The sequence below is a fragment of the Mustela nigripes genome, chromosome 4, assembly GCF_022355385.1.
Source record: "Mustela nigripes isolate SB6536 chromosome 4, MUSNIG.SB6536, whole genome shotgun sequence".
Classification (NCBI taxonomy): Eukaryota; Metazoa; Chordata; class Mammalia; order Carnivora; family Mustelidae; genus Mustela; species Mustela nigripes.
In genome coordinates, this window is record NC_081560.1 from 178,188,176 (window position 1) to 178,210,691 (window position 22,516).

Consider the following 22,516-nt stretch of genomic DNA (forward strand, 5'->3'; position numbering starts at 1 on the left):
GGGAGTCTTGCTTCTCCCTCTCCCTCTGTCTGCCACTCCCCCTGCTTGTGCACTCTCTCTCTCTGGGTCTGTCAAATAAATAAATAAAATCTTGAAAAAAGAAGAAAATTATAATTTACTAAGAGACTGTGTAGATAATTGTTTTGGAGAAATTATGCAAACTAAATTGCTTTTTGTATCCGTTTCCTCACTTGTTCACTCATCCCACAGACATGTGTTAAGGGCCTGCTATGATCGCCTCTCGGCCTTTCGGCTAAGATCAAGTATAAGGGCCTGCGATGTATCAGGTGGGCTCCACGCTGAGGGACAACAAGGCCCAGAGAATTCCATTCTTCTCAAAGTTTTTGGCCCACAACTGATCATGATGGGTGTTCAAAAGAGAGGTATATTCCGAGGAGAGAGGGAAACCAGCTTAATCAGGGTTAGACAAGAGTCCCTAAGGAAGAGATAAAAAATGCTAAGACAAGAAGGACTCCATGGGGATTGGCTTGACTCCCATCCATGGAATCCCTTCCTGGTGTCTTCTGTTCTGATTTTTCTGTCCTTCTGCCTTGCCCAACTTTCTTGAACTTTCTCCTTATACACAAATAATTTCATTGGCTTTTTTCCTGTACCTATAAACTTTGTCAGGGAAATGAATTATTCCTTGACCATTTTTGACCTGAAAATATGGCAATTTCATAGGATTCAACTTACATCTATGACAGTATCAAGCTGAATGTCTCCAATCTCTTAAAATTATGGTATCCCATTACAATAGTTTAAAAATTTATTTTAAGCAATCTATCACCAACTGAAAACATTTCAGTTCTCCTCTATCAAATACTCTGAAATCAGAGTTCAGAGTATTTTCCCCAGACCATTTTTTTCCAAGTTGAATTTTATTTTTCTCTCCTATTCTTAATCTTATTTGATGGTGAGGTCACCATTTCCACCTCTTTGCTCTTGGAAGGACCCCCAACTCCTTTTGTCAGTTCATTTATTCTTTTCTCCATGTTATTATTGAGAAATAAGCTAGTTCTGTAGGCTATCAAACTAAAATAACAACAACTTTCCTAAAAGGAATGAGCCCTCTTGAAGAATGGCTTCTAATTTCATGCTTTTGAGGGTAAGGCAAGGTTATGCGAAAACTGCTGAAGCTGGTAAGCTTTTAGTATTTGTTTTCAAGACGGTTGTTATCAAATCTGTGAAAACAATTTAGTTTCACACACATCCATACAGCAGCACAGAGAATTGTAAATGTAAAATTAAAAAAAAGGTGGTGGGGGGAGCGCAGACTAGAATGAAATTATCACTACAATGAAATTATGGTGATTCTGAGCATTATGTAAGCTCATTGGAAGAGAACAGTCTGTATGAACCCTTTTCCCAACTTCCCACAAGGAAACTTGACCTACTCTATCAATCTTGGTTTATTTATGATTAAAATTATAAATGTACACTTGGAACGTCCTCCGTTTTCATGCCACTTTTCCATGGAACTTCTCAAACAGATAAGGTTTGCTTATAAAAGAACCCGCAAGGCGCTATCTGGTTGTGTGTGGAACCTGACGGAACTGCCACGGTGAGTCAGGAACGTGCTTCCCAAACCTCATTTACTAGAATTTACCAATTTTCCTCCAGAGCTCTAACTGAACTTGAATTATGCTAATGTTTTAAAAACTTATTTAGCCACACTCAATCATATTTTTTACTTTATTTAGATGCTGCTAATCTGGACACTATCACTGCTGCTGGGAGCAGTAGTAGGTAAGAAAAGATATTTATTTAGTGCTGTAAGTGATTTCCTGCTTCACACCTTCCAGAAAATTTGTGATGCCTGAACTCAAGCCACTATGGCATAAGGAGTAGAACAAAAAAGATACATGATTAAGAGTACAAGCTCTTGAGTACGGTTGCTAGATAAAACCTAAGATAGCTAAATTTGAACTTCAGATAAATATTTCAGATAATCAATGAATATGTGACACAAAGTTATACTAAAATGTATTCATTGTGTATCTGAAACTCTCATGTGACTTTTATTTTCATTTGCTAATCTAGCAACCCTGGCTTGGAATCAAGGGTGGAAGTTGAGCCGTTTCTACTGGCCACAGGTGTATTAACCTGAGCAAAATTCTTACCTTCTCTGTGCTTCACTATCCTCATCTGTGAAATGGGCGTATAACACTAACACAGGATAATTGTGAGACTTACATAAGTCCTGTAAATTGTCTTACCTGGCCCCTGGCATGTAGTGACATTTTGAGAATGTCACCCCCACAACAGCTACTGCTCCTACGCCTACTATTAATTGAGACTTTATCCTCCTAGATATCCCTTCCTTTGTGTTGTTCTTTTATGAGTTAACATCCAAGCACAGTTGTGTCAAACCATAGACTTTCTGTTTGATTTTTCATGAACTGCTTCTTCATCATGGGAATCCAGAATGCTCCTCAAACATAGGTCAGAGACCTAAATTCTCAGCGAGGTAGAGATATAAAGTTTTGGCATTTGCATGAGACTTAAGCTTTCTACCCAAAGCACAACACCAGAAGATGGCTGTAAATAACTGAAAACCTCACCCCTCTCTATAAAGGATTGGAGACACAAGGTTGCTCTTTTCTTGGGCACTGGTGGCCCAAGGAAGACATCGCATTGAGAAGCAAAACTGGGTCCCAGCACGGGACTGGACAGAGACACGAGGAGGGTCGGGTAGTTGTACATTGTAGAAATGAGGGACAGAAGCCTATCTTTAGCTGGGATGCTGAAGTTATTTTGTGAGTACATTGATAGGAAGATGTCTGGGAATGCAGAGGAAACAAAGAGCCCACAAAATGTAATTTAACTCATATTTTGGCAGAGAGACCATTAAAAAAAGAGAATTCTGATTAAACTAACATCCTTGAAATGCTTTTGGGTGATTACAGGAAAAGAAGTCTGCTTCCCAAGACTTGGCTGCTTTAGTGATGACGCCCCATGGGCAGGAATTGTGGAAAGACCCCTCAAAATACTGCCTTGGGCTCCAAAAGATGTCAATACTCGCTTCCTCCTGTATACTAATGAGAACCCGAATAACTTTCAAGTAAGAGAACTCACTGTTTTCAGAACTACGTCCTATCCATTTTATGTAATAAGAATACTAAATTTTTATGTTTTCCAAAGAAACAAATTAGTGGAATTTGCATCTTTGTAGACTTTTGGGGCAGTGAGGTTAAGTATTATTTTACGTAACTGTATAAAAGGTCCATTAACTTGATTAATGGATTAACTTAATTATTCTCTTTGTTTTAATTTAGATTCACTTTATTTTCTTTTTCTTTAAGATTTTATTTATTTATTTGGCAGATCACAAGTAGGCAGAGAGGCAGGCAGAGAGAGAGGAGGAAGCAGACTCCCCACTGAGCAGAGAGCCCGATGCGGGGCTCCATCCCAGGACCCTGAGATCATGACCTGAGCCGAAGGCAGAGGCTTTAACCCACTAAGCCACCCAGGCGCCCCAAATTTATTTTCTATTAAAGAATGATTGATATGCAATATGGCATTAGTTTTAGGTGTACAACGTAGTGATTCGTTATATAAAACCATTATGAAATGATCATCATAATAAGTCTAGTTATCATGTCACCATACAAAGTTGTTACAGTATTTTTGGCTATATTCTCCATGCTGTACATTACATCCTCTTGTCTTATTTATTTTACAACTGGAAGGTTGTACCTCTTAATCCCCTTTACCTAGTTCATCCATCCCCCCCACCTCCACCCCTGCTGGCTACCATTTCAATTTACTCTCTGTATCTATGAGTCTTGTTTTGTTTTGCTTATTCATTTGTTTTGGTTTTTTAGATTCATATATAAGTAAAACCATATGGTACTTGTCCTATCTAACTTATTTCATTTAGCATAATACTCTCTAAGTCCATCCACGTTGTCATGAATGGCAAGATTTCATTCTTCTTATGGTTGAGTAATATTGCTATGTATCTTTATATAGATATATGTAATATTATATGTTATATGTAATAATATATATTATATATCTTCTTTATTCATTCATCTATCAGTGAACATTTAGGTTGCCTGCTTATCTTGGTTATTGTAAATAATACTGCAGTGAACATAGGGATGCAAATTTCTATTCAAATTAGTGTTTTCATTTTTTTCCAGATAAAAACCTAGAAGTGGAATTGCTGGATCATATGGTAGTTCTATTTTTAATTTTTTGAGGAACATCCATTCCATTTATTATTGGTAACTGCACCAATTTACATTCCCACCAACAGTGCATGAGGGTTCCCCTTTTCCACATGCTCACCAACACTTGTTAATTCTTGTCTTTTTAATAATAGCCATTATGACAGGTGTGATGTGATAGCTTACTATGGTTTTGATTTGTATTTCCCTGGTGATGAGTGATGTTGAGTGTCTTTTCATGTGCCTTTTGGCATCTGTATATCTTTTTTGGAAAAACATCTATCTAGATTCTCCACCCATTATTTTATCCGACTATTTTTTTTTCTGATATTGAGTTGTATGTGTTCTTTATATAACTTGGGTGTTAACCCCTTAATAAATATACCATTGGCAAATATCTTCTGCCATTCAGTAGATTGTCTTTCATTTTTGTCGATGGTTTCTTTTGCTGTACAAAGGCTTTTTCGTTTTATGTAGTCCCATTTGTTGACCTTTTCTTTTGTTGTTCTTGTCTAAAAATATTGCTAAGCAAAAAATATTGCTAAGGCCAATGTCAAAGAAATTACAGCCTATGTTTTCTTCTAGGAATTCTATGGTTTCAGGTCTTATGTTTTGAGTTTATTTTTTTATATGGTGCAAGAGTGGGTTCCAGTTTCATTCTTTTGTTTATGTCTGTCCAACACCATTTATTGAAGATCCTATCTTTTTCCCACTGTATATTCTTGCCTCCCTTGTTGTACACTAGTTAACCATATAAGTGCAGGCTTATTTCTGGGCTATTTTGTTCCCTTGATCTATGTTTCTGTATTTGTGCCTGTGCTTTATTGTTTTGATTACTGTAGCTTTGTAGTATTGTTTAAAATTGAGAGTTTTGTTTTTCTTTTTCAAGATTGTTTTGGCTACTCAGGGTATTTGGTGGTTCCATATAAATTTTAGGATTATTGTTCTAGTTCTATGAAAAGTGTCATTGATGTTTTTATAGGGATTGCTTTGAATTTGTGTGGCATTGAACTGCTTTGGGTAGCATGAACATTTTAATATTAATTCTTCTAGTCAGTGAGCAAGGTAATCTTTTCATTTATTTGTGTTGCCTTCACCTTCTTTCATCAGTGTCATAGTTTCCAGAAGATAGGTCTTTCACTTCTTTGGTTAAATTTATTCCTAGGTATTTTATTCTTTTTGATGCAATTATGAAAGATTGTACTCTTAATGTCTCTTTCTGATAGCTCATTATTATGTATAGAAATGCTACAAATTTCTGTATATTGATTTTGTATCCTGCGACTTATTGAATTCATTTTTTAGTTCTAATAGTTTCTTGGTGGAGGCTTTAGGGTTTTCAATATATAGTATCCTGTCATCTGCAAATCCTGACAGCTTTACTTCTTCTTTTCCAGTTTGGATGATTTTATTTCTTTTTCTTGACCAGCTGCTGAGGCCAGGATTTACAACACTATGCTGAATAAAAGTGGCAAGAGTGGGCATCCTTATTTTCTTCCTGATTTTAGAAAAAGAAAAGCCTTCAGCTTTCACTATTGAGTATGCTGTTAACTGTGGGTTTGTCGTATATGTCTTTTATTAGTTGGGTTATATATCCTCTATGCCCAATTTATTGAGGTTTTATCATAAATGAATGTTGAATTTTGTCAAATGCTTCTTCTGTATCCATTGCTGGTTGATATGTAGATATTGAGCCATCCTTGCATCACTGAAATAAATCCCACCTGATCATGATAAATGATTCTTTTAATGTATTTTTGAATTTATTTTGCTGCTATTTTGTTGAAGATGTTTACATCTATGTTTATCAGGAATATTGGTCTGAGTTTGTTTGTTTGTTTTATAGTGTTTGGTTTTGGTATTAGATTAATGCTAACCCTGTAGAATGAGTTTAGAAACATTCTTTCCTCTTCAGTATTTTGGAATTGCTTAAGAAAGATAGGTTTTAAGATTTCTTTAAATGTTTGGTATAATTCACCTGTGACTCTGTCTAGTCCTGGACTTTTGTTTGCTGAGAGTATAATTACTGATTCGATCTCCTTACTAGTAATTGGTCTGTTCAGATTTTATATTTCTTTCTGATTTAGTCTTGAAAGATCATCTATTTCTAGGACTTTGTCCATTTTTTTCTAGGTTGTCCAACTTGTTGTCATATCACAGTTAGTAGTAGTCTCCTATAATCCTTTGTATTTCTGTAGTATAAGCTGTAACTTCTTTTTCACTTCTCATTTTATTTATTGGCCCTCTCTGCTTTTTTCCTTAATGAGTCTGGCTAAAGGTTCATCAATTTTGTTTACAATTCAGAGAAATAGTTCTTAAGTTTTATTGATCTTTTCTATAGTTTTTTAAGTCTCTATTGCATTTATTTCCACTCTGATATTTATTATTTCCTTCCTTCTATTAATTTTGGGTTTTATTTGTTCTTCTTTTTTTAGTTCCTTTAGGTATGAGGTTAGATTATTTATTTGAGCCTTTTCTTATTTCTTGATGTGGGCCTGTATAACTATAAACTCCCCTCTTAGAATGGCTTTTGCTGTGTCCCATAGATTTTTGAACATTGCATTTACATTTTTATTTATCTCAAGATATTGATTTAACTAGATCTTCAATTTCTTCCTTGACCCGTTGGTTGTTTAATAGCATGTAGTTTAGTCTCCACCTGTTTGTATTTTTTTCCAGTTTTCTTCTTATAGTTGATTTCTAGTTTCATACCAGTGTTGTCATAAAATATGTTTGGTATGATTTCAATCTTCTTAAATCTATTGAAGCTTGTTTTGTGGCCCAGCATTTGACTTATTCTGGAGAATGTCCGCACGTACTTGAGAAGAATGTGTATTCTGTTGTTTGGAGATAGAATGTTCTGTGAATATATGTTAGTCCATCTGTTCTAAGGTGTCATTTAAAATCACTTTTTCTTTATTGATTTTCTGTTGGGAGATCTATACATTGATGTAAACACAGTGTTAAATCCCCCTGCTATTATTGTATTACTATCAATTTCTCCCTTTGCGTCCATTAATATTTGCTTTATATAATTAAGTGTTTCTATGTTGAGTGCAGAAATTTTTACAAGTGTTGTATTTTCTTATTGGATAAATCCCTTTATCTTTACATAAATTCCTTATTTGTTTCTTATTATAGCCTTTGTTTTAAAGTCTGTTTTGTCTGATACAAGTATTGCTACTCCAGCTTTCTTTTTGTTTCCATTTACTTAGAATACCTTTTTTCATCCCCTCATTTTTATTCTGCATGTGTCTTTAGATCTGAAATGATCTAAAATGATCCAGTAGACAACCTATGGATAGGTCTTGTTTTTTTTAATCCATTCAACCACCCTATGTCTTGACTGGAACTTGATATCATTTTTATCCTACCTCTATGTCACCATGTAATAAACACTCTGTCACCATGTAATAAACCTCTATGTCACCATGTAATAAACACTCTGTCACATGTCACCATGTAATAAACACTCTATAATAAACTGTATTATATATAATATATGTATACATATATATAAACTCTCCCAATATTATATATAATCTCCCAGCATTATATATGTGTGTGTATGTGTGTATAAAATTTTACACACACATACACACACACGAAGCCTTCTGTTGTCTGGAAACAAAACCTCTACATCAATATTATAGCAGACATTTATTCTGAGTAGAACAACTGCAAAAATGTTATGATGTCTGGAACTTGGTGCTTGCAAATAGCCTGCCTGAAATAGGAGAATCCTTATTCACAAGGATCTCAAGTCTTGATGGTGTTCTCCTACCTGCTGTCTTCCTCCATGTACGAAGGGTTCTATTGGACATAAAAGAAACTGAACATTAAATACTTTTCTTCCCTAAATAGGAACTTGCTGCAGATCCATCAACTATCACAAACTCCAACTTCAAAACAGATAGAAAAACCCGCTTTATTATTCATGGATTCATAGACAAGGGAGAAGAAAACTGGTTGTCCAATCTATGCAAGGTGAGACATGATAATCAATTAAGGGAAGGTTGTTCCCAGAATGATGATTAACAATGGGGAAGGCACAGGTTGCAACCAATCAGGACAAATACCAACCACTTTGGCATTCATCTGACTCTCCTGAGGGTTCAAGGGGAGGTACAAGGGGTGGTAGGGTGTAGAGGGTACCAGGGACAGTCAGGGCAGCAAGGTTGGCAAGCAGTTGGTGGCTCTAGGTAGTGGTTATTTAATAACTAATACAGAGGTATTTCAAAACTTTAGCAACAGATGCTGCCCTACTGATGCAATATTAGTTGTGTTTTCAATAACTTTAATTTTTTCAGTAGGTTTTCATTTCTATATGAAGAACTAAGATAACTTATTTTGCCCAAACTAATTGTTTTCCTTTGATTTTCACTTGCTACTCTTTGATCTCCGATGGTAGCAATAACTGGGAAAACTGTGTAGGTTTTCATTTTCGGCTTCTGTTGTTTCAACCATAGTGATCCAATTTTCTTTAATTTGCCTTTGGCCGTGTGCCCCATGATAATGAAGAACTAAAAGATAGAAAATCAAATAGAACATATTTTTCCTAGCAACTGCCAGTGCTTGAGGAACATTATTCTTGATTCATCTATTCAACAAGCATTAGTGGCCAGCATGGAGCACAGGTGCAGTCATTTCTTCCAAGGTCCAAAAAACAAGACACAACGGTCCTCCTAAACACTTTTAATTTCAGACCTGTCTATGACTTGAGCCAAAGGCTGGATTGAATCAACTCTAGAGATTATCCACCGATCCTGAAGACCGACAACATAAACGGGCTTCACTTCACAAGTTTAAAAATAATCAGCAAAACCCTAATTTGTCTTCTAAAATAATTTAAGCTGATGATTGTTAAGGGGAGGGTAGAAATCAATTTTTATACAATGAAGGAAAAAGACAAAGGGATTCTTAGCTCAAAGGGAATGTAAATTTTTTTAGATAAGTGTATCTAAAATTTCTTAGATATGTGTACACAATCTTCGCAGGCCCTCTGCCAAGCAACTACATGGTTGCTTTATGGTAAAAACAAACAAACAAACAAACCAAAAAAAAAAAAAAAAAAAACCCCAAAAATGGATTACCCTAGAAGGTCAAAGGTCCTAGACGCTAGTTCTGACTCTATCCTTAGCCAACCATGACATTAGCAAATCATTTTCCCTCTTTGGAGATTTCTATCTATAAAATAAAAGAATTGGAGGTGATTTATAAGATTGCTTCATCCTCCTGAAAGTCTTGGGGAAAAGGTGGGGATATGTATAGCCATACACATACCCAAACAAACAAAATTCCTCCCAGATCTAATATTCATGAAACTATCATTGACCTGCATCAACAAAGCTTCCAGTATATATCTAGTGGGTTATGCTTTTATGTGAAGTAATTCATCAGTAATATAAAATAAAATATTTTCATCCAAAAACTTTGATTATTCTTTCCATCATGGAAAAGCTTACCCATTTATGTTCAGTATATTTATTTAAGGGAGCCCTAACATAGCCTTTCATTTATTCATTCATCCAGTAAATATTTATTGAACACCTACTATGTGCCAGGAACTATTTGAGGCACTGAGGATACAGCAGTGAACAAAACATTCCTGCGATGCCTTCTAGTAAGGGACAATGTCCTGGGATGTATTCTAGTAAGGACAATGTAGGCTTATGACATTTATGATGCTCTGATGAGACAATCCACTGTCCCCCATTTTATACATTTCTCCCTGCAACAAATGTCTATGCATCTGTTACAGTAGATAGCCCCAGAATCCAGTTCCTGCTATGGCCAGACCTTAAATTTGGAGCCAATGTTAAACTTCAAAAGGAATTTCATATCCGTAGTTTTGTTCATTGTTGTGGGTTAAAAATAAGCTTGATGATGTACAAGTCATAGAGGAAATTTACCCTCATTCTCAAATGTGTTAATTATTGATTCATAAATATCCTGAATTCTTTATCTATTTATTGTGTCTGTTCCATCAGAACCTGTTCAAAGTGGAAAGTGTGAACTGCATCTGTATAGACTGGAAAAGTGGCTCTCGCACTGGTTACACGCAGGCGTCCCAGAACATCCGGATTGTGGGGGCAGAAGTGGCTTATTTTGTTGAAGTTCTTCAGGTAACTCCCTCTAGGTTGTATAAAAGTCCATGCACATTGCTCTCCAGATTCTCTGTAAAAATTTTTTTAAAAATTGCTGTAGGCATGGTAATTACTAAAGACATTCCTCTACTGAGATTTGACTTTCCCTGTGGTTGGAAAGAAAAATGCAAAATCAATCAATCAATCTAGATTTAGGTTTTATCAATATTCCTCTTAAAATTAAAAAAAATTAAAAACTAGTTGTTTTTTTTTTAAGTGATGTTACTCAAGCAATTGGGTAGGTTGCTGCTACTGAATTCCATCAGTATTCCTTTCATTTTACCGTTTATTAAACCAAGTAGGTGTGATAATGTTAACTTCAAGATGAAACTACCTTGGTTTTGGTTCTGTTTTTAATTTTTTTAACAGAGCACAATGACACCAAACTAATCTGCTTTGGTAAGTAAAACCTTAAAAAAATGTTAAACAGGAATCTCCTTAAGTAATTGTTTTATTATTTGCTAACCCATATATTTGCTTTACCACTTCTGGGTAACAATTCCTCATACCCAGCAAGGGTTCCTCTACATAGTAAAACAACAAAAGAGAGCCCAGATTCCACCAGCTTAAACATTAGACCATGACAACTAAACAAAAAGTCACAAAAAGCAGTTGCTTTGAAGGGGTGGGCATGTTTTCATGTTTTGCAAGGATCCCCTTCTGTGGCCATCTTGAAGTTTGCAGTATTAGGAAGTATTCTGAAGAAATTTTCTTTCCAACAGTCAGCGTTTGGGTACTCACCTTCCAATGTCCACATCATTGGCCACAGCCTCGGCTCGCACGCAGCTGGAGAGGCAGGAAGAAGGACCAACGGGACTGTTGGACGAATCACAGGTTGGTCAAAACAGTAAATACTGAAAAGTTGGACTCAGTGTAGCCTATAGGAGGTCCAAACGGATGGAAATTTGGCGTTTTCTGAATTGGGCCACATGATCAGCAATCAGTCTGTTCTGAGGCCTTGTGATTTTTTGTTGATATTGATCTTTGGCTTACAGAGCCATATTTTATATATATACACACACACACACACACACACACACACACACACACATATATATAATATGACTAAAATTTTAATTAAGAACATCGGGAGGTCTATTTTTCTATTGTCAGGCATTCACAAAGGACAAGTTTCATAAATAGAATAAATAATAAAGATAATTAAATAATAAATAATAAATAATAGAATAAATAATAAAGATAATTAAACCCAAGAAGCTCAAAAATGCATCATTACTTACATTCTGCTTCAGTAGCAATTGATAATTATCCCAGACCTCATTGAACACAAACCAAGAGTGGCAGGGGACAGGTGATCAGGATGGGCTAACCAATTCTGCATGCTCTCATTAGATAAAAAATAGTATCTCACAAATCTCAGACTGGTTGCATTTGGCAGTGGGATCACATGGTATATACCCAGGCCCTAAAACAACTTTGCAACCTTATAGGAAAGATTTTGCTGTCCTGGATCTGTAAGGGGACCACTTTAGGGAGCACCCACTTTCCTCTTCCATCATCCCACTCTGTCTCTGACCTTCTGACTCTTTTTGATTTTGGATAAATTGGTCACATTTGGATTGATGGGGGCATCTAGATGTCTATCATTAGTTTGCTGGAGACAACATTCTTTCTCATAATCCGTAAATGTTTACAAGAGCCTGCTCAGCCAGGCCCTCTGTAAAGCTGTGGTCTTGGTGACCATGAATACCAAAGTCTTGCCCTCACAGGATTTTGCAGTAGAATAGGGACTCCTTTATCCTGACCAGCTTTTAGGAGTCTCCCAGAACCTGTCTCTTTCCTTGTAACTGCTGTTAGTAGCTGGGATTGTCCCAGGGATTAAGCATCCATAAGTAGAACCAAATCCCATGGTTTGAAGAAAATTCACTATCATGCAAATAGAAAATTAGACACAGAAAGTGTAGGAAAATGATAAGATCAGGAAGAACTAGCTTATCCCATTCCAGGCCTAAGTCATGGCTCCCGCCAATGCTTGCACTTGAGTGGGTAATTAATGAAGAAAGCTCAATGTGGGGTACACTGATATTAACACGACACATTCTATTTACCTTAGGGTTGGACCCAGCTGAACCTTGCTTTGAGGGCACGCCTGAACTAGTCCGACTAGACCCCAGTGATGCCCAGTTTGTGGATGTAATTCACACAGATGGTGCCCCTATAATCCCCAACATGGGTGAGTCCTTCAAGTCATCTGCCAGTGTTTCCGAGTCCGTATAGTAGAGTGTTCTAAAGTGTTTGAGTCTATACATCAACATCAACTTTCTCATATTTTAATATTCCTTAGGTTTTGGAATGAGTCAAACTGCAGGCCACCTAGATTTCTTTCCAAATGGAGGAAAAGACATGCCCGGATGTCAGAAAAACATTCTCTCTCAGATTGTTGACATAGATGGGATCTGGGAAGGTAAAACCATTATGTGCATGAAGAGATTTTCATAGGGCAAAATTTGTGTTTCACTTTTTACTAAACTTGCTCAATATTTTGGTACAGGTCTCATATTTTCTACAACAAAGGACTTTTAATCCAAAATATAGGCTTTTCTCTGGGGAAAGTGGGCAGGAGGAGACTGTAGAAAGACAATGTATTTGTAGTCAACTTTCCAATTCAGAATTTCCTAATTCAGGGAATGCTTTAGTAAGTTGTCCTTCTATCTATATGGACGAATTTCTTCCTTTTTCAAATGACGAATTTCTTCGTTCTGAAGTTATTTTTCTATTTCATTTAGCTATGGCATTTCTATTAAAATCTTAAATGACATTTAATTTCTAATTGCATCACAAATCATAAATATACTTCATGGATGACTCTGTTCCATGACCACCATGAGCTCCCACGAATTAGAAAATTCTATTCAACCACCATGTTCTAATTGTGACATTACCTTGGAAAAATAAAATCTGTTATTAATGTATACTGTCTGATTTCAAAGGAACTCGTGACTTTGTGGCCTGTAATCACTTAAGAAGCTATAAATATTACTCTGATAGCATCCTCAACCCTGATGGCTTTGCTGGATTCCCTTGTGCCTCTTACAGCGTTTTCACTGCAGTAAGTAGAAGCTGCCTTGTACCTAAAGAATTTTGTGTGGGCGGCCGGAATAGCTCAGTTGGGAGAGCGTCAGACTGAAGAATTTTGTGACCATCGCCTCTCATGACAAGTGTAGTTCACCGTATGTGATGTGACATGCATTCAATGAATGCCACTATATGATTGCCACATTATACTTTTAATTATATATATATATATATTGTTTATTTATTTTTTTGTTTATTTGACAGAGAGAGATATCACAAGTAGGTAGAGAGGCAGAGAGAGGGGGAAAGCAGGCTTCCTGCTGAGCAGAGAGCCCCATGTGGGACTTGATCTCAGGACCCTGAGATCATGACCTGAGCCAAAGGCAGAGGTCTAACCCACTGAGCCACCCAGGTGCCTCTATATATTTTTATTTTTTAAAGAAATATAGTTGACATATGTATTTATCATAATAGTGATGAGACATTGGAGAACTTTAGAAAAATGGGCTTGTGTACTGAGATGTTCCATATCTACATTGTTCTCTATCCCTTCAGTGTGTATCAGGCAAAAATTCAAACTTGTTTTAGAAATAATTATTACTAAAAAAAAGTCTATGGACATCTGAGCTATGGCTACAGGATGCTGATAAATACGGAAAACTTGTCTTAGATGCTGACCCTATAAAACTATATCATTATGTGCTTGTGGATATTTCTGTGCAATCTCATAATTGTCAAGTTTTTGTTTGTTTGCTTGCTTGCTTTTGAGTTTTCATCTTGTTTGGTATTCGCTAGGTATCTGGATTAGGATCCTTACATGTAATCTTGAAAATTATGTATCTGTTGCCTGTTAATTTTTATTGTTCTTCCTTTCACTATAATTTTTCACTATAAAAATATACAACCTATGTATATTTAATAAAGACAATTTTAAATAACACATCAGGTGAAGTCATAATTATCAAGATGTATAACTTAGTGTCAAAGAGAAAGGACCTGGGGCGCCTGGGTGGCTCAGTGTTAAGCCGCTGCCTTCGGCTCAGGTCATGATCTCAGGGTCCTGGGATCGAGTCCCGCATCGGGCTCTCTGCTCAGCAGGGAGCCTGCTTCCTCCTCTCTCTCTCTGCCTGCCTCTCTGCCTACTTGTGTTCTCTCTGTGTCAAATAAATAAATAAAATCTTTAAAAAAAAAAAAAAAAAGAGAAAGGACCTGAAAGCTGGTTTCACCATTAATTGGCTGAATAATTTGGACAAAATATTTAACCTCTCTCTAAGGCAGTTTTTTCCATTTCTAAATGTAAATAATAATGGTAGACTCCATTGGTTTTGTGGGAGGATTTAATGAGATATGTTTTAGTTCGTTCCTTAGTTCAGAATCTGAACTCTAATAATTGGCATTCAGCAACTGTTGGCTATGTGTGTTGGGAGGATACATAGTACAGCTGTGCACAAAGAAGATCACCATCCCCTTCCTTTGGTTTAACTTTATTTTTATCGTGTTCCCCAATCTTTAGATAATGGGGAAAATTAACAAAGAAGCTTTAGGTTTTATTCAGTTAAAATTTAGTCTGAGTTCAGTAATATAAACAGTCTTTTTAGGTGATGCTCAGACACTTTTATAAGGAAAAGTTCTCAGTTTTGCATATTTCTCAGCCTTTGGACCCTTTCATCATCTTCTCTCCAAGCTGGTATTGGGCACAGTGGTTATGGTGCTGGTGGCCAGTATGTGTGTAGGGCAGAGGGGAGGACCTGGGGGTCTGCATTATTGATGGATGTGCTGCTGGTGTATGCAGATAATGTTTAGGAACATCAACTCTTCTGGCTTGGCCATCTTCCCCATAGAACTCTGGCCATTTCCTCCTGATGGGCTCAGTCTCTCCTTAACTTTTGTTAGACGCAGACCCTGAGACTTGGCCCAGTCCCCATCTGGTTCATTGATCCAAGAGTCTGCCCCTTGCCTCTACTGTGGAGTAGGATTACCTTTCCACAGAAGAAATTGTGATGTTTGCCCTCCCCACTCTGTTTCTCCCTCTTCCTCTCTTCTTCTCATAATTCTTGGCCCAGAAAGAGAACATTTTTCCTAAGTGATATATGTATTCTCCACACCCCAACCTCACCCCAACTGGGGCATTTTCTGTTCACACTAGGAAAATTCTGAGGTCCGAATCCTTCAGACCTTAATATGCTAAAGTGGGAAATGAAAAATGTGAGAAAAACCTGACTCCTAATGGATACTATTTTGCATATTGGAGCTGATGATCACCCTTTGCTCTTTCTTTTGCAATCTTTCTAAAATAAAGTCTAACTACCTGTAGGCAAATGTCTTGAGCAACATACAGAAGCAAAAGAGAAAAGATTAAAATATATGTATAAGTATATATTTAAATTCCCTTTTATGTATGATTTTTTTGTATTTTTGTTAGTATCGTGTTATTTAACAATCAAATTTGTCATTGTAACTAATGAAATGCATTTTCTACCTTTGCTGAAACACTGTGAAAGTTGTCTTTTGCCATCGCGACAGAATTGGCTTTCAAATATTTGAACTGCAACAACAGGTGGAAAAAGATGACACGCTGTTAAAAAGAAAGAGTGTCCTCATTCATCATTTGTTAATTTCCCCTAGAACAAGTGCTTCCCCTGCCCAAGCGGAGGCTGCCCACAGATGGGTCATTACGCTGACAGATTTCCTGGAAAAACAAACGGAGTGAACCAGATATTTTATCTAAACACTGGTGATGCCATTAGTTTTGCTCGTAAGTATTATATGTGCCTTAAATTCAACATGCTATGTATTTTACCATGTTCAGTGAAATGTGTGGAACTGTTCTTCAGTACAAAAGTGGTAAGTGCTCCTTTCCAACATGGAAAACTTTTCAAAAGCTCTTATGTTCAATGTAACTCTGGCTCATTGGGGTAAAAGAGCAGAATTTGGGAGCCCGAATGAACAATGATAGGAATCTCCCTGAGGGCTTGTGATGACGAACATTTTTTCATGTGTCTGATAGCCATTTGTATGTACCTTACACCAGTTAGAATGGCCAAAATTAACAAAACAGGAAACAACATGTGTTGGAGAGGATGTGGAGAAAGGGGAACCCTCTTAAACTGTTGGTGGGAATGCAAGTTGGTGCAGCCTCTTTGAAGAACAGTGTGGAGGTTCCTCAAGAAATTAAAAATAGAACTTCCCTATGACCCTGCCATTGCACTCCTCGGTATATACCCCAAGGATACAGATAGAGTGAAAAGAAGGGCCATCTGTACCCCCAATGTTTATAGCAGCAATGGCCACGGTCGCCAAACTATGGAAAGAACCAAGATGCCCTTCAACAGACGAATGGATAAGAAAGATGTGGTCCATATACACTATGAAGTATTATGCCTCCATCAGAAAGGATGAATACCCAACTTTTGTAGCAACATGGACGGGACTGGAAGAGATTATGCTGAGTGAAATAAGTCAAGCAGAGAGAGTCAATTATCATATGGTTTCACTTATTTGTGGAGCATAACAAATATCATGGAGGACAAGGAGTGTTAGAGAGGAGAAGGGAGTTGGGGGAAATTGGAAGGGGAGGTGAATCATGAGAGACTATAGACTCTGAAAAACAATCTGAAGGGTTTGAAGTGGCGGGGGGGTGGGAGGTTGAGGTACCAGGTGGTGGGTATTATAGAGGGCACAGATTGCATGGAGCACTGGGTGTGATGGAAAAATAATGAATACTGTTTTTCTGAAAATAAATAAATTTAAAAAATAAAAATAAAAATCTGGGAGAACAAAGAAAAAAAAAAAAAACAATGTTAGGAAAAGGAATTTCTTCGTGTTTTATTCTGGTGCCAAATTCAGGAGATTACTTTTGCTCCAGACTCTTCCAATTCAGTCAGAGATTTCACAGAAGCAAAATTCTGAGGTTCTGTACAAGCACAAAAGTAATCCGGAAGAGAGATACCAAAGATCGTGGGAATGGTAGGGAGTTGACAGATTTAAGAGATATTTAGGGTGGGAAGCTCCATGGGTGATAGGAATTAGCGAGTACAAGGATGGTGGGACATGTTCCTTCCTGGGTTGCAGAGGAAGAAACTATTTAGACTAGAACCAATGGGGTTGGCTGCACTGCAAAAAATAAGCCAAGTTTTATTCCCTCCTCAATCTGGCCCAGGCTAGCTCTAACTGGCATAAGCTGCTAGTTAACTATGGACTAGTACCACAAAATGGTTACCATAACTTAATACCATTCTGATGGCAAGGTAAAGCTGAATTAATAGATTTTTTAAAATAAATGTAGACCATGTAGACCAAAAAAAAAAAAAAATAGGACTCTAAAATGTGATGACCTATGAAAATAGTAAATTGAGCGGTATCTGGGTGGCTCAGTCCGGTAAGCACTTGACTTTGGCTCAGGTCATGATCTCGGGGTCCTGTGATCAAGCCCCACCCACATCGAGCCCCCTGCTCAGTGGGGAGTCTGCTTGTCCCCCTGTTCCTCCCCCAACTTGTGCTATTTCTCTCTCTCAAATAAATAAATAAAATCTTTAAAAAGTAGTAAACTGATGAAAATGTCATACTCTACCCTCTTCCCGCTTTCTTTTATCTTTTCTCTTTTTGGATTTTATTTATTTTATTTTAGAGAGAGAGAGAGTTTGCCAGCTGGGGAAAGGCAGAAGGACAGAGAGAGAGAGAGAGAGAATCCCCAAGCAGACTCCACACAGAGCTCAGAGACAGACACAGGACTTGATCTCAAGACTGTGAGATCATGGCCTGAACTGGAACCAAGAGCTGGAGGCTTAACTGACTGGGCCACCCTGGTGCCCCCTTCCTACTTTCTTTCAAGATATAGTTCTTATAATATTCAAAATAAATTGTTAGGTTAAGAAACTGAAAACAGAAATATTATGACTTACATATACTACTTGATATCTATGGACTTTGGAAAGATTCTGTGCTCCTGCCTTGGCTTCACACCTGTCTTTGGAACATTTTGGTAAAGGAGATTATTTGATTGGAAGAACAATCAATCCTATATATAAATTATCCAAAATTCAGCAGCAAGGGCATCCAAGTAAGCCTGTTTTTAGCATATTTTCTCTACAAACTGACAGTTTGCAAATATTTTCCCCCTGTGCAGGATGGAGGTATAAGGTGGCTGTGACATTGTCTGGGAAGAAGGTTACGGGACACGTGCTAGTTTCTTTGTTTGGAAATAAAGGAAATTCTAAACAGTATGAAATTTTCAAGTGAGTAAAATATTATCCTACACTTCTTAAATGTTGGAATTCTTTGCCCATATAATGCAGTTATGAACATACGCATTTATTCATTATATATGGGAATAGAGTACCACCACACGTCATTCCAAGGAAGAGATCATTTTATCTTATACCTTAGTACATTACAGAATTCTGTTTCTGAATTTTTTCTCTGCTAGTTCCTGAGAAAACCACTGATGTTTGCTTTGATGCATGGCATCTGATTTATAATCAGTAAATAATTTTTCTGCCCACAAAACCACCGGGAAAAGATGACATGATGATGTCATCTTTCATTAAGTTGTGGGAGGTTTGTGACTAAAACACATTTGAAGTTTTATTAAACTAAGGATGACTTTAAAGGAATATGAGTTATTGTTGGCAAATGACCTACCACTGAGTTGGCATATGTGTCTGCATTTAATACCTTAGAAGAGCGAATGTACTGTCAATCACCTTACTAGAGATACATTGTAAGCTCATTTTAGAAATATATATGTCTATATTTGTATGTTCATGTATGTTTTCATTAACTTCTCAACTCCCAAGGGGTACTCTCGAGCCAGACAGCACTCACTCCAATGAATTTGACTCTGATGTGGACGTTGGAGATTTGCAGAAGGTTAAATTTGTTTGGTACAACAGGGTGATCAACCCAACTCGACCCAGAGTGGGAGCGTCCAAGATCATGGTGGAAAGAAACGATGGAAAAGTGTAAGTAATAAAAACCCCAAGAGATTTGCAGTCCCGAGTCACCCACACTATTCCCACTGGAAGTCTGCTGTAGGCTCAATCTCCGACAATGGTTCTCCTAAGCCATGGTCACCGTTGCTTCCTAGTACCTTCTGTTTCCTTAGGAAAGAGAGCAGAATTTTCGGGGAAGAACTTTGAGGGATTTGTAGATACGAATGTGTCATTTGATGCAAGTAAAGTGTTAAACGGAGAATCTGGCTTCATGACCCTGAAGTGGAAAGAGGGATTTCATTGAGCAACTGAGCCTTGTGTCCTAGGTCTGACAGCAGGTCACTGGCTGCCTGCGGGGAGGGGAAATGGGCAGGGTCAAGAAGGAGAGATTAAAAAGGAACAGAAGAGCAATTTGGGGTAATGGATATGTTTACTCTCTTGATGGTGGTGACGGGATGAGAGTACTATTTTCTTGTCTCCATTAAAGATAATTAAATGAAAGCTCGGTACCATAATTCGTAGGCAGGAAATATGACTTCAGCAAGTTCTTAACGACCACAAAACAAATTCAGTTCACCTTTATTCATATACAGATCATCTGTGCCCTTCCTTTCTCATGTCCTTTACCCCTAGTAGTGTTTAACCTTTAATTTTCTATCTGCGAGTCTGCTGGCCATCAGACCACAGGGGGGGAAATGAAGACAAAAAGAAGAGAGCGTCTTCTGAGTACCTTTTATGTACCAGGCCCTTTGCACATGCTTATGTATGTCATTGAAGAAAATGAGCTCCTAGGCAAACTAAGTTTTGTTCAGTCTTAGTGAGTAATGCTAGTCATTTCAATTTGGTTATTGAATTAAGTAAGAATGCCTAGTGAAGGTAACACCAGGACCTCAGAAATTTCCCTAGGGCTGATTTTTTATCATGCCACTGACCCTGCCCTTCCTAGGTTGCACTGATTGACAATAGCCAAGTGTTTAGTGGGTGCTTTAGGATATGGCAAATGAACGCTCCCTGTTCTTGGGGACGTCCAATGACACTTCCTCTCGGCTCTTGCGCAGCTATGGAAGAACACTGGAAAGGAAAATGCAGTCCTTTATACAGAAGAGGTCTGTGTTCCCTTGGCCAGTGTCTGGTCTCAGGCACAGGGAGTGGATCTTGCTCAGACTGGGGAGATGAGAGGCTGTGTTACGCTCAACACACCAGTGCTCCACCAGGAAAAGCTGACTTTCTGTTGTTTCTCTCTGCAGGTTCAACTTCTGTAGTCAAGAAACCGTGAGGGAAGATATTCTGCTCACTCTTACCCCGTGTTAAGAGTCACTGACATGTGACCATCGTGTATCTTACTGTTAATAAAATCTATTGGTGAAGCAATACATCTCTTCGTTATCATGTTCTTTTTTCGCATGGCTCTTTTGGATAATGCAATTAAAATCAGATTTGAGGCGCCTGGATGGCACAGTCGGTTAAGCACCTGCCTTCGGCTCAGGTCATGATCCTTAAGGTCCTGGGGTCGAGGCCCGCATAGGGTTCCTTGCTCAGCAGGGAGCCTGTTTCTCCCTCTCCCTCTGCCTGCTGCTCTGCCCCCTTGTGATCTCTATCTTGCTGTCAAATAAATAAATGACATCTTTTAAAAGAAATCCAAAATTTGGAGTTGGTCTGAAGAACCACAAATGATGGTTGAAGTTTGCTACATATTATGTGGGCATTTGAGATTGAGAAAATTGTTTCCTTGGCACTGACATCATGCCCATTGCTAATATTATTGTTGTCATCCAGATAAGTTAAAACAGACTTCTGGATCCAAGATGACCCACATCCCAGGGTGTACACGTGGCAAGTATCAAACTTGGCCACTTTCCCATCATCTTTACATTCTGTGTCTGCTCCTAATCAGACATCTCAGGAAAGATGACACATAAGGAGCAAGGATGGGGCAGAACCAATGCTTCCTGACCAGTCTCCCTGCTCCCAGCAGAGTCCCCTCAAAATCCTCTCCTCTCTATAGCCTTTTTAATCTTTCTAAAGCACAAATCAAAGATCCTCCTAATGGTCTCCAAGAAAGAGCCCATATCCCTCAGTAAGCCTTGTGAGGTCCTCCTGTCCAGTTTTGAACTGAGGACTCTAGCACCATCTCTACTACATTCCTTCTAGAAATCTATATGCTTGCACTGCCCCCAACAGGGCCCTGATCTCAAATGTAGCTAGACATTTGCACAAACTCTTCCACTCCCCGAGATGTTCTTTCTCTTGTCTTCTTGCCTGTTGAACTCCTCCTGGTTCTTAAATTTGTGTGTAGACAGCATTTCTTCCAGGAAGTCTTTCTTCACCTCCATTTCCACACCCCCTAAGACTGGATGAGAGGCCCCCCACCACATTACTGCTGCACCCAGAACTTTCTCCATCTCAGAACTTCTTTCTCTGGATCAGAATTGCTTATTTACTTGTCTGCATGTCTCTCCTTAAGGTGTTTACGTCTTGTTTGTGGCTGACAAATGCTTGGCAGGTAGTAGGAGACCAAATAAATATTTTCTCAATGACCATCTCACTAATGGAAAGAATGAATGACTTCACTAGAGTCAAGTATTTAAAATTAGGCCATGTCCAATCACTGAGCACCAATCTGTGCTAGGTCTTGAAAGTTGGGTGGAGATTTAGCAAGAGAACATGGCTGAAGGGCAGCTCCAGAAAGGGAACAACATAGGCAAAACCACAGAGATGTGAAATGCTTTTCATTCCATGTTTCACCAAAGTATATGAAGTTGATCAACACATGAAGATGTGTTTTGAGAACATTGATCTGTATTAATCAGGATGCTTCCACATGAACTGAAAGCTCTAATTCAAACTGGCTTAACAACAAGGAATATACTGGTTCACATGACTAGAAAGCCCAGACATGGGAAAGCTTCAGGTTTTATTGATCCAACAACTTCATGACCTCTTCAAGAGCCACTTTTTATCTGCTCCCATGCTCTCTTGTCTATGGTGTCTAATGGTTTTAGACCAAGGCCGGCTCCTCTCCCAATTGAAGAAGGGCTATTTACCACAGTTAGGACTAATAGGAGACCTTCTCTTTTACATTCAGTAGGAGACCAAAGGTATATCTCCCTCCCAATTTTCCCAAATAAAATCCCCGAGACTCACTCTGATTGGCCTGTGGCCTGATAAATGGAATGTGCCCATTGGCTTACGCCAGTCAGGGTGCACTACTGGACCAGGTAGGAAGCCA

General features: G+C 38.0%; 1 protein-coding gene across 2 annotated transcripts; it reads left to right on the forward strand.

Moving 5' to 3' along the window:
- Nucleotides 1-1,703: 1,703 nt before the first annotated feature.
- On the forward strand, nucleotides 1,704-20,598 carry PNLIP (pancreatic lipase). 2 transcript variants are annotated; one of them, XM_059395931.1, is made up of 12 exons: nucleotides 1,704-1,749; nucleotides 2,910-3,079; nucleotides 8,040-8,162; nucleotides 10,166-10,300; nucleotides 11,044-11,155; nucleotides 12,396-12,515; nucleotides 12,627-12,746; nucleotides 13,273-13,391; nucleotides 15,983-16,112; nucleotides 18,483-18,591; nucleotides 19,153-19,317; nucleotides 20,535-20,598. In XM_059395931.1, exons 1-12 carry the CDS (start codon nucleotides 1,704-1,706, stop codon nucleotides 20,596-20,598), a joined length of 1,413 nt encoding a protein of 470 aa, XP_059251914.1. The 2 variants fall into 2 exon arrangements, with proteins under 2 accessions (XP_059251914.1, XP_059251915.1); XM_059395932.1 differs by having other exon boundaries at nucleotides 2,910-3,064.
- The last annotated feature ends 1,918 nt before the right edge of the window (nucleotides 20,599-22,516 follow it).

Excerpts from the sequence above, each read along its gene's own strand:
- PNLIP (XM_059395931.1), top strand. The coding sequence starts at position 1,704 with ATGCTGCTAATCTGGACACTATCACTGCTGCTGGGAGCAGTAGTAG. Across the intron at positions 1,750-2,909 it reads GCTGCTGGGAGCAGTAGTAG|GAAAAGAAGTCTGCTTCCCA; the intron begins GTAAGAAAAGAT and ends GGGTGATTACAG. Across the intron at positions 10,301-11,043 it reads ATTTTGTTGAAGTTCTTCAG|TCAGCGTTTGGGTACTCACC; the intron begins GTAACTCCCTCT and ends TCTTTCCAACAG.